Genomic DNA, 14,238 nt, shown 5'->3' on the forward strand with positions numbered 1-14,238 from the left:
TGTTGTTTTGTTGGGGCTTTTTGTTGTTGTTGTTGTTTTGTTCTTTGAAACAGGGTTTCTCTGTGTAGCCTTGTAGACTCACTTTGTAGACCAGGCTGGCCTCGAACTCACAGCGATCTGCCTGCCTCTGCCTCCCGAGTGCTGGGATTAAACGCGTGCGCCACCATGCCCAGGCTCCCAAGCTTACTCTTAAAAACCCATTTGGACCATGCATTCTTAGGTCTCCCATATATCCCCTCACAGGGGTTCTCTCATTTTAAAACCTAGAATCTTCTCCTAGGTCTGCCACAATGCTGCGTCTGTACAGAACTGTGATTGTGGGGCTCCCACAGGTCATGAGGTAAGCCATCCCATCCCAAGACTCCTAATCCATCTCATGTTTATCTTACCTGGCAGATGCTTATCTTATCTGGCAGATAGTATAGTAAGGAGATGAGGAAAGTGAAACCCACGTTTCGCTGGTCCTACCCATCCGGAAGAAGTTAAACTCCAACTGAAAGCCAGTGACTAAATTAGGAGGGAGAGGCAGCCCAGGACTAACATCTCTGTCTTCCAGAGTCAAGTCAACCCCCTTGAGGCTCTGCGTTCAAGCATGCTCCACAAATGACTTGCTCAGGCCCCAGCCTCCTGGCCTTACAGTCTCTGATGGTGGCTCAAGGACTCGGGGATGGAGAGTCGTGGGGGCTCTGCTCGGCCTTGGGGCGGCGCTGGCCTATCACGAGCATCAGTGTAGGGTAAGTGGGACAGGGGCTTCCATGTCGGAACAGAGGAACCGTGCATGCCCTTGCCTGGGCTGGTGGCTCCCTTAATTTCCCAGGCTAACTGTGGATGGGGTCAGAGTGGCCTAGAGTAACTTAATATTCTGCTCCATTTGCTGTCTCCCTCCCCGACCCCCAGGCTGCTCAGGAGGCACCTCGGATTTACACCAAGGAGGACGTGCGTTCCCACAACAGCCCTGAAACTGGGGTCTGGGTAACATTAGGCTCTGAGGTCTTTGATGTCACAAAATTTGTGGACCTGCATCCAGGAGGACCGTCAAAACTGATCCTGGCAGCTGGGGGTCCCCTAGAGCCCTTCTGGGCCCTCTATGCTGTTCACAACCAGCCCCATGTACGTGAGTTACTGGCTGAGTATAAGATTGGGGAGCTGAGCCCTGAAGATAATATGCTCCCCACCTTGGAGGCCTCTGACCCTTACGCCAATGATCCTACGCGTCATCCGGCCCTGAGGATTAATAGCCAGCGCCCCTTTAATGCAGAGCCTCCTCCTGAACTGCTAACAGAAAACTACATTACACCAAACCCCATTTTCTTCACCCGGAACCACCTGCCTGTACCTAACCTGGACCCAGACACCTATCGCTTACATGTAGCAGGGGCACCTGGAGGCCAGTCACTGTCCCTGTCCTTGGATGACTTGTACAAGTTTCCCAAGCATGAGGTCACTGTCACTCTGCAGTGCGCTGGCAACCGGCGCTCTGAAATGAGTAAGGTCAAGGAAGTGAAAGGTCTGGAATGGAGGACAGGGGCCATCAGCACAGCACGCTGGGCTGGGGCGCGGCTCTGTGATGTGTTAGCCCAGGCTGGCCACCGGCTCCGGGAAACTGAGGCCCATGTCTGTTTTGAGGGACTGGACTCAGACCCCACCGGGACCGCCTACGGAGCATCCATCCCTCTGGCTCGGGCCTTGGATCCCGAAGCCGAGGTCCTCCTGGCGTATGAAATGAACGGCCAGCCTCTGCCTCGAGACCATGGCTTTCCTGTACGGGTGGTGGTTCCCGGCGTGGTAGGAGCACGCCACGTCAAATGGCTGGGCCGAGTGAGCGTGGAGTCAGAGGAGAGCCCTAGTCACTGGCAGAGGCGGGATTACAAAGGCTTCTCCCCATCCGTGGACTGGGACACAGTAGACTTTGATCTGGCTCCATCAATTCAGGAACTGCCTATCCAGTCGGCTATCACGCAGCCTCAAGACGGGGCCACGGTAGAGCCCGGAGAGGTGACCATCAAGGGCTACGCATGGAGCGGCGGAGGCCGGGCTGTGATTAGAGTGGATGTGTCTATGGACGGTGGACTGACCTGGCAGGAAGCCGAGCTACAGGGAGAAGAACAGCATCCCAGGAAGGCCTGGGCCTGGCGCATATGGCAGCTGAAAGCTCGTGTGCCAGCTGGGCAAAAGGAACTGAAGCTCGTCTGTAAGGCCGTGGATGACAGTTACAACGTGCAGCCCGACACTGTAGCCCCCATCTGGAACCTGCGAGGCGTGCTCAGCAATGCCTGGCACCGCGTCCATGTTCGTGTGGTCCCGTGACCACGTGACAAAAGGCAACAGAGCAATTTGTACCCAAAGAACTAAGTACACAAAGAACTACCTAATACCTAAACCCCTTTTCCAACCAGTGTGTAACCCGAACTGCCCTGTACTTAACTGTCTTTTTAAACTGTACCCAGACACGCATTGCGCATTTCTGCCCGGGCACACGAGTCTCTCCTGACCCCTGGCCCTGTGCCTAGAGAAAGGCTGGAGGTGAGAAGGCAGCTCTGAAGAGGGACATTCTCTACTTCTAATGCCCCGCCCCCTGCCCGGTCTCCCCCGACCCCGACCCCCACATCCAGGCCTTAATTTGGATTGCTTAAGATTCTTCGACCATGTGTGGAATGTATAAAGGCTGGACATTACTGGGTTTTTGTTTGGTTTTGTTTTCCTTTGTTTTGTTTTCGTTGTTGTTGATATTTGTCTTGTTTTGTTTTTTGAGACGGGGTTTCTCGGTGTAGCCCTGGCTGGCCTTAAACTCAGAGATTTGTCTGCCTCTGCCTTCAGAGTGCCTGGAGTGCCACCAGTGCCAGGCTCCATAACTATTTTCTATTGCCTCTGGGATGCAAAGGGGTTTTCCCTCTTAGAGCTCTACTTTTAAAAATATACCAATAAAGTGTCTGTTTAAGATTATGACTGGAACCTCTTGGGCCTGGACAGTGAGTGAACACGTTGCGAGAGAGCAACCCAAAGCTAGGGTGCAGTCGCTGGGAAAGCAAGGAGTGGGTCCCCCTTCTCAGCTCCGCTATCGTCTGCAGCACCACCTAAATTCCTGACCGGGAGATGCCTGTGAAGAGAGAAGTGATTTTAAAAACATACTTGGCATCCTCAAACCATTTCCCTAACTCCTGCTCCCTAGGCAGGATTGACAAAGAATGCAAAGAGACTGAAATCAATATTTTCTTAGGGAGGCCAGAGGCAAACCTTGGCACCAGGGGCAGACGTGCCGGGGCACATGGGGCACCCAGTGTGCACCTAGTTTGCAAATTAGATGCAGATGAACAGATAGGTTTAACCTCTGCGCAACAGGGCCTTTTGGACTTAAATCTTTCGGCGCTCGGCTATTCTCCCCTAGCTCCTCTCCTTTTTTTTTTTTTCCCTCCCTCAGCAGTCTCCCCGGCTTGGGGGCGCTCGGAGTTTGGCCCAGTCGCCTGTCGCCTGGTAGTGAGACCGGAAGTTACTCGGGAGGGGGGCAATGGCCGTAACAGGGGGGGCCCGGTGGGGGGGCCGGTCCCTCCTCAGGTGAAGCCCCTGATGGAGATGGAGCCGCCACCACCGAGCGCCCGGATCCCGGCTTCGGCCTGGCTGCGGCCGCCTCAGTGACCCCCATCCCCCCCGCGCTGGGCCAACCTGGACCAGGGTGGGGGACGCCCCCTCCCTCTTTTCCCACCGGACGCGGCCCTGCTCCCCCAGCCCCCAACAGCCTGCGCGCGCCGGAGACGCCTCAGGTGAGTGGGGGGCGGGGCCCACGCCGGGCGGGGGCGGGGCTTGGTGTGTGGGGCGGGGCTTTCGTTCGGGCTAGAGGTGGGGAGTCGCAGCCTGGGGGAGGGGCGGGCTGGGTCTGCAGCACCTTGGCCAGAGCCCGCAGAATTGGGGATTGGTAGGCAGACAGGTCAAAAGGGGGCTTAAAAGCAGAGCAGAACTGACGTGTGGGGAATAGCTAGGAACAGCTAGGGGCAGAAGGACAAAAAAAAAAACCGAAGCGACTGAGTACCAGAAAAAGCAGGCGGCCTAGGGGCTTCATTGAGAGAAAGAAAGACCCAGGCCTACCTAGGACTCTCTCCCGGAGCCGATGAAGGAGTGGGAGAGACCACAGAATGGGGCGCTGTTTGTGTCCTGCTGTTTGGGTGAGAAGCAAGGCTGGGAAGGAGCCCTGTGGTAAACCTCTGAAGGAGAGCTACCTAAACTTAGGAAGCAAAACGCTTCTTTCTGAATATTAAAGCCATCCTCGGTGTACCTCCTCATACAGACCCTTCTCAGCTTTTTTTTTTTTTTTTTTTTTACCCTTTATCTCCTATAGTTGTATTGTTTGGCTTAGTGGCTGGGGTGTGTGTGTGTGTGTGTGTGTGTGTGTGTGTGTGTGTGTGTATACAGCACAGCTACATGCCAGGGTCAGGACAACTTTGGAGTCAATCTTCCCTCTCTTTCCATCTTTGCACCCATGTCAACAGGTTTCGAAGCAAGTGAGTCATGGTTGGGTTTTTGAGACAAGAGTCTCCTGAAACCCAGGCTGGCCCGGAGTTTATGATTCCCCTGCCTTAACCTTCTGAGTGCCGGGATTGCAGTTGTGCCTAGCTGGGTTTTCCTTCAGTTTCTCTGAGGGCTTTTGTTTATTTTGTTGCTTGGTTTGAGACAGGGTCTTACTATGTAACCCTGAAACTCATACTGTAGACCAGGCTGGCCTTAACCGCCCAGAGATCCATTTACCTTTTCTGCCTCCTGAGTGCTGGGCTTAAAGGCATGTCGCGCACCATTAAAACCGGCAGCTGCTTGTTTTGGGGCCAGAGTCTCCTGTTTCCTAGCCTTAGCTTCACAGTTGCCATGTCTGAGGATGACTTTGAACTTGTGAGCCTCCTGCCTCAGTCTCCCCAAGTATTGGGATTACAGGTGGTCACCATGTAAGATTGGCTCCGTGCGTCTTATTTAAATCAAGATTAATCCTTTCTTGGGATAAGTGGAATGCGGACTTTCTGATATGAGCTACTTCAGAAATGAGGGGCCCCATTTCTTCATCCAAGGTCAAGGATTTATCAGCTGCTACCAGGAAGATCCGGTGCATCGCCAACTCGTACGAGTAGAGCCTAGCCCGCCTTTCACCACATCCCCTTTTCTCACAAATGAAGCTGCCAACTGTTACGACTCTTACTTAAGAGCAGGGACTGAGACACAGCTCCACCCTGTTGCCTATAGCGTCCTGAGCAGCTAACTCAGGTAAAAAAAAAAAACAAAAAAAAAAACCATTTTTGGTTTCAAGGTAGAAAATAATTTCCAGATGAGCCAGTGTGAAGAATCGGTGGCTGGCAAGACAACTTGGTGGTTGGAGGCGCCCATCACCAAGCTTTGATGACCTGGCTTGAGTTGGATCCCCAGGGCTCACAGGGTTGAAGGTAGAACCAACTCTGAAATGTGCCCTCTAATTCCCTGAGTGCATGTTGTGTGGCATGCACACACAGTGTCTGCCTTGCAAGCCTGAGGACCTGAGTTCGAATCTGCGGTGCACGCGTAAAAGCTGAGTGCCTCATCTGTAGTCGTCAGTGCTTTGGAGGACTCCTGGGTCCCTTAGCCAGCCAGCCCAGCTAGTTAATAAGCTCCAGGTCCAGTGATGGGTGCTGGAGAGATGGCTCGGTGGGTAAGAGCTCCTGATGCCCTTTGAGAAACTGAGGTTCAGTTCTCAGCACCCACACAGGGGCTCGTAACAGGCTCTGTAACTCCAGTTCCAGAGGCATGAGACACTCTCTTCCAGCCTTGGCAGGCGGGAGTCAGGCACCTGGTACACAGACAAGCATGCAGGCAAAACACCCTGTCTCAGTCACTCTTTTATTGCTCAGAAGAGACACTATGATGAAGACAACTATTAGAAGAGAAAGCACTTAGGGCTGGTGAGATAGCTCAGAAGTTAAGAGCACTGTCTGCTCTTCCAGAGGTCCTGAGTTCAATTCCCAGCAACCACACGTTGGCTCACAACCATCTACAATGAGATCTGGTGTCCTCTTCTGGAGGGCAGACACACATGCACGCAGAATACTGTATAAATAATAAATAGATCCTTTTTTTAAAAAAAAACATTTATTTGGGGGCTGGTGAGATGGCTGAGAGGTTAAGAGCACTGGCTGTTCTTCCGGAGGTCCTGAGTTCAATTCCCAGCACCCACGTGGTGACTCACAACCATCTGTAATAGGATCTGAATTCCTCTTCTGATGTGGGTGAAGACAGATTACTCATACATAAAAAAGATGGGCTCCTAAAAAAAAAAAGAGAGAGAGAAAAGATTTATTTGGGCCAGGCATGGTGGTGCACGCCTTTAATCCCACCATTTGAGAGGCAGAGGCAGGTGGATCGCTGTGAGTTTGAGGCCAGCCTGGTCTACAAAGTGAGTCCAGGAGAGCCAAAGCTACACAAAGAAACCCTGTCTGGAAAAAAGAGGAAAAAAAAAAAACCAAACAAACAAAAAAAGATTTATTATGTATACAAGATTCTCCCTGCATGTGTGCCTGCTGGCCAGCAGAGGGCACCAAATCTCATTGTAGATAGTTGTGAACCACCATGTGGTTCCTGGGAATTGAACTCAGGACCTTTGGAAGATAGTGCTCTTAACTTCTGAGCCATCTCTCCTGCTCCTAAATAAATAATTTCAAAAAAAAAATAGCATTTAAATGGGGGCTCACTTATAGTTTTAGAGGTTTCGTCCATCATCAGCATGGTGGCATGCAGGTAGGTGACACTGGGACAGTAGCCAAGAACTACATTAAGATGCGTAGGCACTGAGGGACTCCAGGCTTGACATGGGCTTCTGAAATTGCAAAGCCCGCCCCACTGACACACTTCCTCTAACAAGGCCACACCTCCTAATTCTTTTTTTTGTAGACCAAGCTGGCCTCAAACTCACAGAGATCCTCCTGCCTCTGCCTCCCGAGGGCAGTCTTGGCTGTTCTGGACTCCCTTTGTAGACCAGGCTGCCCTCGAACTCACAGAGACTCACCTGCCCCTGCCTCCCGAGTGCTGGGATTGGAGGCCATTCTTATTCAAACCATCATACACACATAAAAAAATAATAATATCAAAAAGGAAAACCCACATGGAGCCCACCATGGTGGGTTACATTGACTCCTAGCACTCTGGGAGAAAGAGGCAGGCAGGTCTCTGTGAGTCCAAAGCCAGCCAGAGCTGATAGTGAGAACCTTTTTCAAAAGTAAAATGGCTGGAGAGATGCTTTGCCTGAATGTATGGTAACCCATAGGGGCCATAAGAGGGCATAAAATTCTCTTGAACTTGCCGGACATGGTGGCGCATGCCTTTAATCCCAGCACTCAGGAGGCAGAGGCAGGCGGATCTCTGTGAGTTCGAGGCCAGCCTAGTCTACAAAGTGAGTCCAGGACGGCCAAGGCTACACAGAGAGACCCTGTCTCGAAAAGCCAAAAATAAAAAATAAAAAAGAAAGCTGTTGCGGTCCAAAAGCCCATTGAGAGGAAAAAAAAAAGGATTCGGATGCTAAATTCCGCCTGACTCTGCTAGAGCGCAGAATTCATCCTTGGCTCGTTACTGTAAGACTAAGCCGGTGTTCCCACCCAGTGGGGGATATGAGCCGTCCGCAGCCTCTGCTCTAGTGTCGTCAATTCTCTTGTGTACACAGCAATAAAATCGCTTTGAATTAAAAAAAAAAAGCATCCCCAGCACTCGGGAGGCAGAAGCAGGCGGATCACTGTGAGTTCGAGGCCAGCCTGGTCTACAAAGCAAGTCCAGGACAGCCAAGGCTACACAGAGAAACCCTGTCTCAAAAAAAAAAAAAAAAAAAAAGCATCATTGTCAACTGGGTGTGGTAGCACACACCTTTAATCCCAGCATATGGGATTAACACAACCCCCCCCAAGATCCCCCTGCCAAAAAAAGCATCATTGTCTTGGAAACGGAGAGATGGGGGGGGGTCAAAGTTTGCCTTGTTTTTAGCCATAAAAAGATCCAGTGGGTTAGGCCGGGTGTGGTGGCGCACGCCTTTAATCCCAGCACTCGGGAGGCAGAGGCGGGTGGATTTCTGTGAGTTCTAGGCCAGCCTGGTCTACAAAGCAAGCCCAGGACAGCTAAGGCTACACAGAGAAACCCTGTATCAAAAAATAAAAAAGATCCAGTGAACATCAGTTTGGTGTTGTCCTGAAGCCCATAATTTCTGGAAAACCCTGATCCTAAGGAGATTATCCTTTATAAATCTTGTGTCTGCAGTTCAAGGATTTAATTCCTTGTTGCTCAGGGTTAGGTGTGACGCTGAGGTTCCTGTCACCAGCATCCACATAAATGCTGGATGTAGTGCTCTTCTTGTAATCCCAGGACATGAGAGTCAGAGACGAAGGAGCTCAGGCACAAGCTGGCTACCTACGCTAGTTAAATTAGAGCATTCTGGGCTGGAGAGGTGGCTCAGAGGTTAAGAGCACTGCCTGCTCTTCCAGAGGTCCAGAGTTCAATTCCCAGCAACCACCTGGTGGCTCACAACCATCTATAATGTGATCTGATGCCCTCTTCTGGCATGCAGGTGTACATGCGGGCAGAGCACTGTATACATAATAATAAATAAATAAAATATTTAAAATAAATAAATAAGAGTACTCTAAGTCCAACTGAGAGACCCTGATAAATATAGAAAGTCACCATCAATATCTGTGCCCCACATGCGTGTGCACGCACACACACACATGCGCGCGCCCACAAAAATATGAACATTCATACATTCAAGCATACCAAAGCATGTTTACCTCATAATGTGAGAAACAGCAAACAGGGTTCCCCAGACTTGCCAGCTGGGGCAAGATTAAACCCCACGGCAGACACCTCTGCTCATTTCCCGGGTTCTATTTCTGCTATTGCTGTTGTTAACCGGGTAAGTGGATTGTGGCTCCGTCTTCTCCAAGAGATTAGAGATCAACCCTCAACTCTGCCCTCGTCCTAGTTCAGGAAGCAAAGAGGCTTACCAAAGTAGCTTATCGCAAGCAAGAATCTTTGTTAGCCAAGGCGCCTGGAAATGTCTTTCTGGTCCAAGTACCAGTGAGCACTTTGGACCAGCACGTGTCAGGAACTTCTGGCCAAAATGGCCACTAACAACAATGGTTTCTGTGCCGGGCGTGGTGGCGCATGCCTTTAATCTCAGCACTTGGGAGGCAGAGGCAGGTGGATCACTGAGTTGGAGGCCAGCCTGGTCTACAAAGCAAGTCCAGGGCAGCCAAGGCTACACAGAGAGACTTTGTCTCAAAAAACAAACAAACAAACAAAAAAACCGTAAAACAAAACAAACAAAAAAAGACAATGTTTTCCACTGCTCCAAAGTTTGAGCTCCTGCTCCAATCACAATCTCTGTCATTTTAAGCACCTGTTTGGGGAATCTTTGACTTCAAAACTGAAGCTCAAACTAATGTCAGTGTGGTGGCACACAGCTATAATCCAAGCATGAGACAGGAGGATTGCTGGTTTTCAGGCCAGTGTAGGCTACATAGGACAGCCTAGGTCGGACTGCGCATGAAGATTCTTTGGGGCTGTCGAGATGGCTCAGCAGCTGAGGGCACACGCTGCCAAGCTTGGTGGCTTGACTCCTGTCCTGGAGCCCACACGGTGGAATGAGGGAACCATCTCCAACGGCGTGTTCTGGCCTCTGCACATGCTCCTATACATCCACAAAAAACAAAACATAATGTAAGGCCTAGAGAGAAGGCTCGGTGGTTAACAGCACAGGACCCGGGTTCGATTCCCAGCCCCGACATGGAGATTCGTCATCTTCTGGACCTCCAGCTCCAGGGGATCTGACACCTTCTGGCCTCATCAGGTACCAGGCACACATGTGGTGCACAGACATGCGTGCAGGAAAAACTCCCATACACATAAAGTAACCATTAAAAACCTTCATGTGCCAGGCATGGTGGCGCACTCCTTCAGTCCCAGCACTGGGAGGCAGAGGCAGGTGGATTGCTGTGAATTCGAGGCCAGCCTGGTCTACAAAGTAAATCTAGGACAGCCTTGGCTAAGGCTACACAGAAAAACCCTGTCTCAAAAAACCAAAAACAGAACAAAACAAAAACTTTAATGTAATTTTTTAAAAGGGGATTCTGTCAGAAGGACCTAAAAGATGGTGAAGTGTTTGCCATTAAGCCTTTCGCCCTGAGCCTACATGTTAGAAGGAGAAACTGACTCCTGTGAGTTATCTTGTGACATCCTGACTTGTGATGTAGCCTGAATGCTCCCAACACACACACACACACACACACACACACACACACACACACACACACGCACAATGTTCTCAAATAAAATTAAGAGGGGCTGGAGAGATGGCTCAGCCATTAAGAGCACCGGCTGCTCTTCCAAAGGACCCAGGTTCAATTCCCAGCACCCACAGGGCAGCTCACGATTGTCTGTAACTACTGTTCCAGGGGATCTGACACCCTCACACAGACATACATGCAGGAAATAAAAATAAATAGAATCGCCGGGCATGGTGGCGCACGCCTTTAATCCCAGCACTCAGGAGGCAGAGGCAGGCCGATAGCTGTGAGTTCGAGGCCAGCCTGGTCTACAAAGTGAGTTCAGGACAGTCAAGGCTACACAGAGAAACCTTGTCTCAAAAAATAAAATAAAATAAAATAAAAATAAATAGAATTAACATGAAAAAAAATTTTTAATTGTCTCAGAGCTGCAGAGATGGCTCTTCTGGAGGACAGGTTCCAGCACCCATGTGGAGGAGCTAAATCTGCTTATCACTCCAGTTTGCAGAATATAATGCCTCTGGTCTTAGGCACCAGCACTCACATACACAATTTTTTTAATGTATTAAGCAGGGGGGGAGGGGGTGCTCGAGGGGGGTATTGCACATGAATGCAGGTATCTGTGGAGGCCAGAAAAAGGCACCAGATATACTGGAACTGAAGTTACAGGTGGTTATGATCTGGTTGGGGTATTGGGATTTGAACTCGAGTCTCTGCTGAGCCAGCTCTCCAGCCCCTCACACATACAATTTACAATAATATAATTTTCTTTTTGTTTGTTTTTTGAGACAGGGTTTCTCTGTGTGGCCTATGGCTGCTCTAGACTCGCTTTGTAGACCAGGCTGGCCTTGAACTCACAGCGATCCACCTGCCTCTGCCTCCCGAGTGCTGGGATTAAAGACGTGCGCCACCGCACCGGGCTCATACCTGGTGATTTAAAGTAATTAGTTCGGCTTTTTTCTCTCTCTCTCTCTCTCTCTCTCTCTCTCTCTTAGTTTCTTAAATCCTAAAATGAGATCTGGATCAAGGGTTTTGATGGGGGACGAGTCCCGAATTTCCCATAAAATTCTGCTTTTCTCTCTCTTCTGCAGTCTGCATGGGGAGGACAGGGAAGCAGAAGGAACAGGAGAGAAGATGCGGCCATCTGAGATCTAAAAGGAGGCAATGAGGTGACATTCCCCTTCGCCCCGGGTCTGTGTTTCCACCCTTGGCTTCTTCTGATTTTAAAGATGGCCGCCCCTAGCATGACCTGGGAACCCGCCCCCTCTGCACTGCTCACTCCTGAAACTGACCTTCTTTCCCTGCTTTGTACATAAACAGAAGGTTCCCACGCGCAGCCGGGGGAAAAGATGAGTGTGAGGACGGGCACGTGAACTGAGCATGTATTTTTCCTTCAGGACCTGTTGGAGCTGGCATTGGTCTGCTTCGTGGAAAGGGGTGTGCAGCCAGCAACAGGCACGACATTTGTGCGCACTTATCTCTGGTCCTGCTCCCTTTGCAGCCCAGCTCTGTAAAGCCCCCCATAGGAAGCAAACCCAGTTTCCACCATATCTCTGTTCCTACCTCATGTGTGGGGAGGCACACGCTGGAGAAGGTGATGCTGTGGGTCTGGTCCACTCAGGGTTCCTAAACTGCTCACACTGAAGACTCTGGAGACTGTTTTATCTTGTTTAAAACTCCTGGTCTTCATCATAAACACAGGCCTCCTAAGGGGAACCAGAGAAATATTCCCAGTTCTCCCTGCTCCCCTTTGGAAGTAATGACCAAAAGTATGTCATGGAGCCTGGTGGTGGTGGTGGTGGTGGTGGTGGTGGTGGTGGTGGTGGTGGCAGCACACAGCTTTAATCCTAGCACCCGGGAAGCAGAGGCAGGTGGATCTCTGAGTTCGTGATCGGCCCGGTCTAGAGTGAACTCCAGGACAGCCAAGGCTACCCAGAGAACAAACAATCAAAAGAGCAACTTAAAAAAAAAAAAAAAAGATAATTATCAGTTTATTTATTACATGGAGGACGTTTTGCTTTCTCACATGTTTATCCTAAATAGTTAGAGCCACTTGAGTGTCTGGGGGAGACACGGTGCTGAGCCTGGATTGACTTGGCTGCCACCTGTTAGGGAGCTGTCTCTAGAAAGGGTGCCACTTTCAGCCCTTCCTGTCCAGTGATAGCATGTGGAGAAAACTAGTGCCTCGTGTGACTTCGGCTATGCTGGCATGTGATACCAGGCATGAGGAGAGGGCTGGTGAGATGGCTCAGGCGGTAAAGGTCTTAAAAGTGAAGCCTTTATCCCTGTGACCCACACAGTGGAAAGAGAACCAGCTCCTATCAGTTATCCTGTGGGCCCCAAAGGTGTCTCTGTCTCTGTCTCTCTGTCTCTCTCTCTCACACATACCACATAAGCACAGCACACACATACACACATATACAAGCACAGTGCACACACACAAGCAACTTTAAATTAAACAAATAATAGCAGTGGGGCGTGGCCACGGAGATTGCCTGGCATGTATGAAGACCTGGCTTCAGTCTGGGTCGGGGGGGCAGACACTTTCACCCCAGAGGTCCCCGTGACTGATATCCAATCCCCTAAGAGTACTTCCTTCCTGGTGGGGAGGACGGGCAGACACTGGCTGTTAGTAGTTGTTCTGAATTCAGTTCATTGAATTGAATTTATGGTACATACCCTTATCTCCCTCTATCACCGAATGGCATTTTTGTCTGCTTTTTTTTTTTTTCCTTTCAAGACAGGGTTTCTCTGTGTAGCCTTGGCTGTCCTGGACTCCCTTTGTAGAGCAGGCTGGCCTCGAACTCATGTCAGTCCCTCTGCCTCTGCCTCTCAAGTGCTGGGATTAAAGGCATGTGCCACGACGCCCGGCTTGGTTCTGCTTTTCTTTGAGCCAGGGTCTTGCCATGTAGCTCAGGCTAGCCCAAGACTCATGGCAGTCTTTTGTCTCAGCCTTTCAAGAGCTGGAATTTCAGTGCGTGCCACCGTTGGTGAGTGTGTGTGTGTGTGTGTGTGTGTGCGTGTGTAGACAAGATCTTGGTCCTAGTACTCACTACGTAGCCCAGGCTAGCTTCAGACTTGTGGTAATAGCCTTGCCTCAGTCTCTCCTCGGTGATGGGGCTACAGGTGTGTACCACCAGGCCTGACATAGTCATGTCGTTTTAAACCACGTTCCTTCCCATCCAAGATCTTTGAGCCAAACTTGTATTAGATTGCTAACTCTTTTCTCCTCACACCGCCTTTTCCAGGCTGAATCTAGCAGGCTCTGCCTAACCTGACCCAGTTTCTCTGAGGAGACATTTAGAGCTGCTCGCCAGCTGGGATGGGGAGGAGGTGCTCTGACGGGTGAGAGTAGGAAAGTTGAGAATCCTGCGCTGTAGGAAATTGAGCAAGGAGTAAAGTCCATCTCCTGATTTGCTCTTAGCTTTCAGAAAACCAACACTGAAAACAGCAGACAATGTAGACCGTTCTCACTTCCAGAATTACCATCTTAGCATTTCTATCAGCTGGAGAAAACTGAGTACTGATTTTGCCCAAAATATGTCACATAGCTCGTGTGAAGAGGCATTAAAAATGAGGAGAGCGGCCGGGCGGTGGTGGCGCACACCTTTAATCCCAGCACTTGGGAGGCAGAGGCAGGTGCATCACTACAAGTTCAAGGCCAGCCTGGTCTACAAAGAAAGTCCAGGACAGCCAAGGCTACACAGAGAAATCCTGTTTCAAAAAAAAAAAAAAAAAAAAAGAATGAGGAGAGCGGGCTGGAGAGATGGCTCAGAGGTTAAGAGCACTGGCTGCTCTTCCAAAGGTCTTGAGTTCAATTCCCAGCAACCACATGGTGGCTCAGAACCATCTACAATGAGATCTGCTGCCCTCTTCTGGCGTGCTGGCACACATACAGGCAGAATACTGTATAAATAATCCTTTTTTTTTTTTTAATGAGAGCAAGCTGTGCACAGTGGTGCACACCTTT

At 50.3% G+C, this 14,238-nt stretch overlaps 2 protein-coding genes across 9 annotated transcripts in view; both read left to right on the forward strand.

Moving 5' to 3' along the window:
• Positions 1-2,952, forward strand: part of SUOX (sulfite oxidase) — a 4,303-nt gene extending 1,351 nt beyond the window's left edge. For all 3 annotated transcript variants that reach the window (XM_084758519.1, XM_084758518.1, XM_084758520.1), the window contains 3 exons: positions 281-340; positions 557-734; positions 898-2,952. In XM_084758519.1, coding sequence (XP_084614645.1) covers positions 291-340; positions 557-734; positions 898-2,307 — 1,638 coding nt within the window. In that variant the 5' untranslated portion in view covers positions 281-290 and the 3' untranslated portion in view covers positions 2,308-2,952. The remainder of the gene's footprint in view (positions 1-280; positions 341-556; positions 735-897) is intronic.
• Positions 2,953-3,391: 439 nt separating this feature from the next.
• IKZF4 (IKAROS family zinc finger 4) overlaps positions 3,392-14,238 on the forward strand; it is a 36,258-nt gene continuing 25,411 nt past the window's right edge. For 3 of the 6 annotated variants that reach the window (XM_084758509.1, XM_084758510.1, XM_084758513.1), the window contains exons 1-2: positions 3,392-3,758; positions 11,360-11,437. The gene's annotated coding sequence lies outside the window, so the exon portion shown is untranslated. Of the gene's footprint in view, positions 3,759-4,943; positions 5,242-11,359; positions 11,438-13,220; positions 13,267-14,238 lie in introns of those variants that run through there. The other 3 variants (XM_084758511.1, XM_084758514.1, XM_084758515.1) reach the window with 3 other exon arrangements.

The sequence above is a fragment of the Acomys minous genome (genome assembly GCF_964271855.1).
Source record: "Acomys minous genome assembly, chromosome: 15".
Lineage (NCBI taxonomy): Eukaryota > Metazoa > Chordata > Mammalia > Rodentia > Muridae > Acomys > Acomys minous.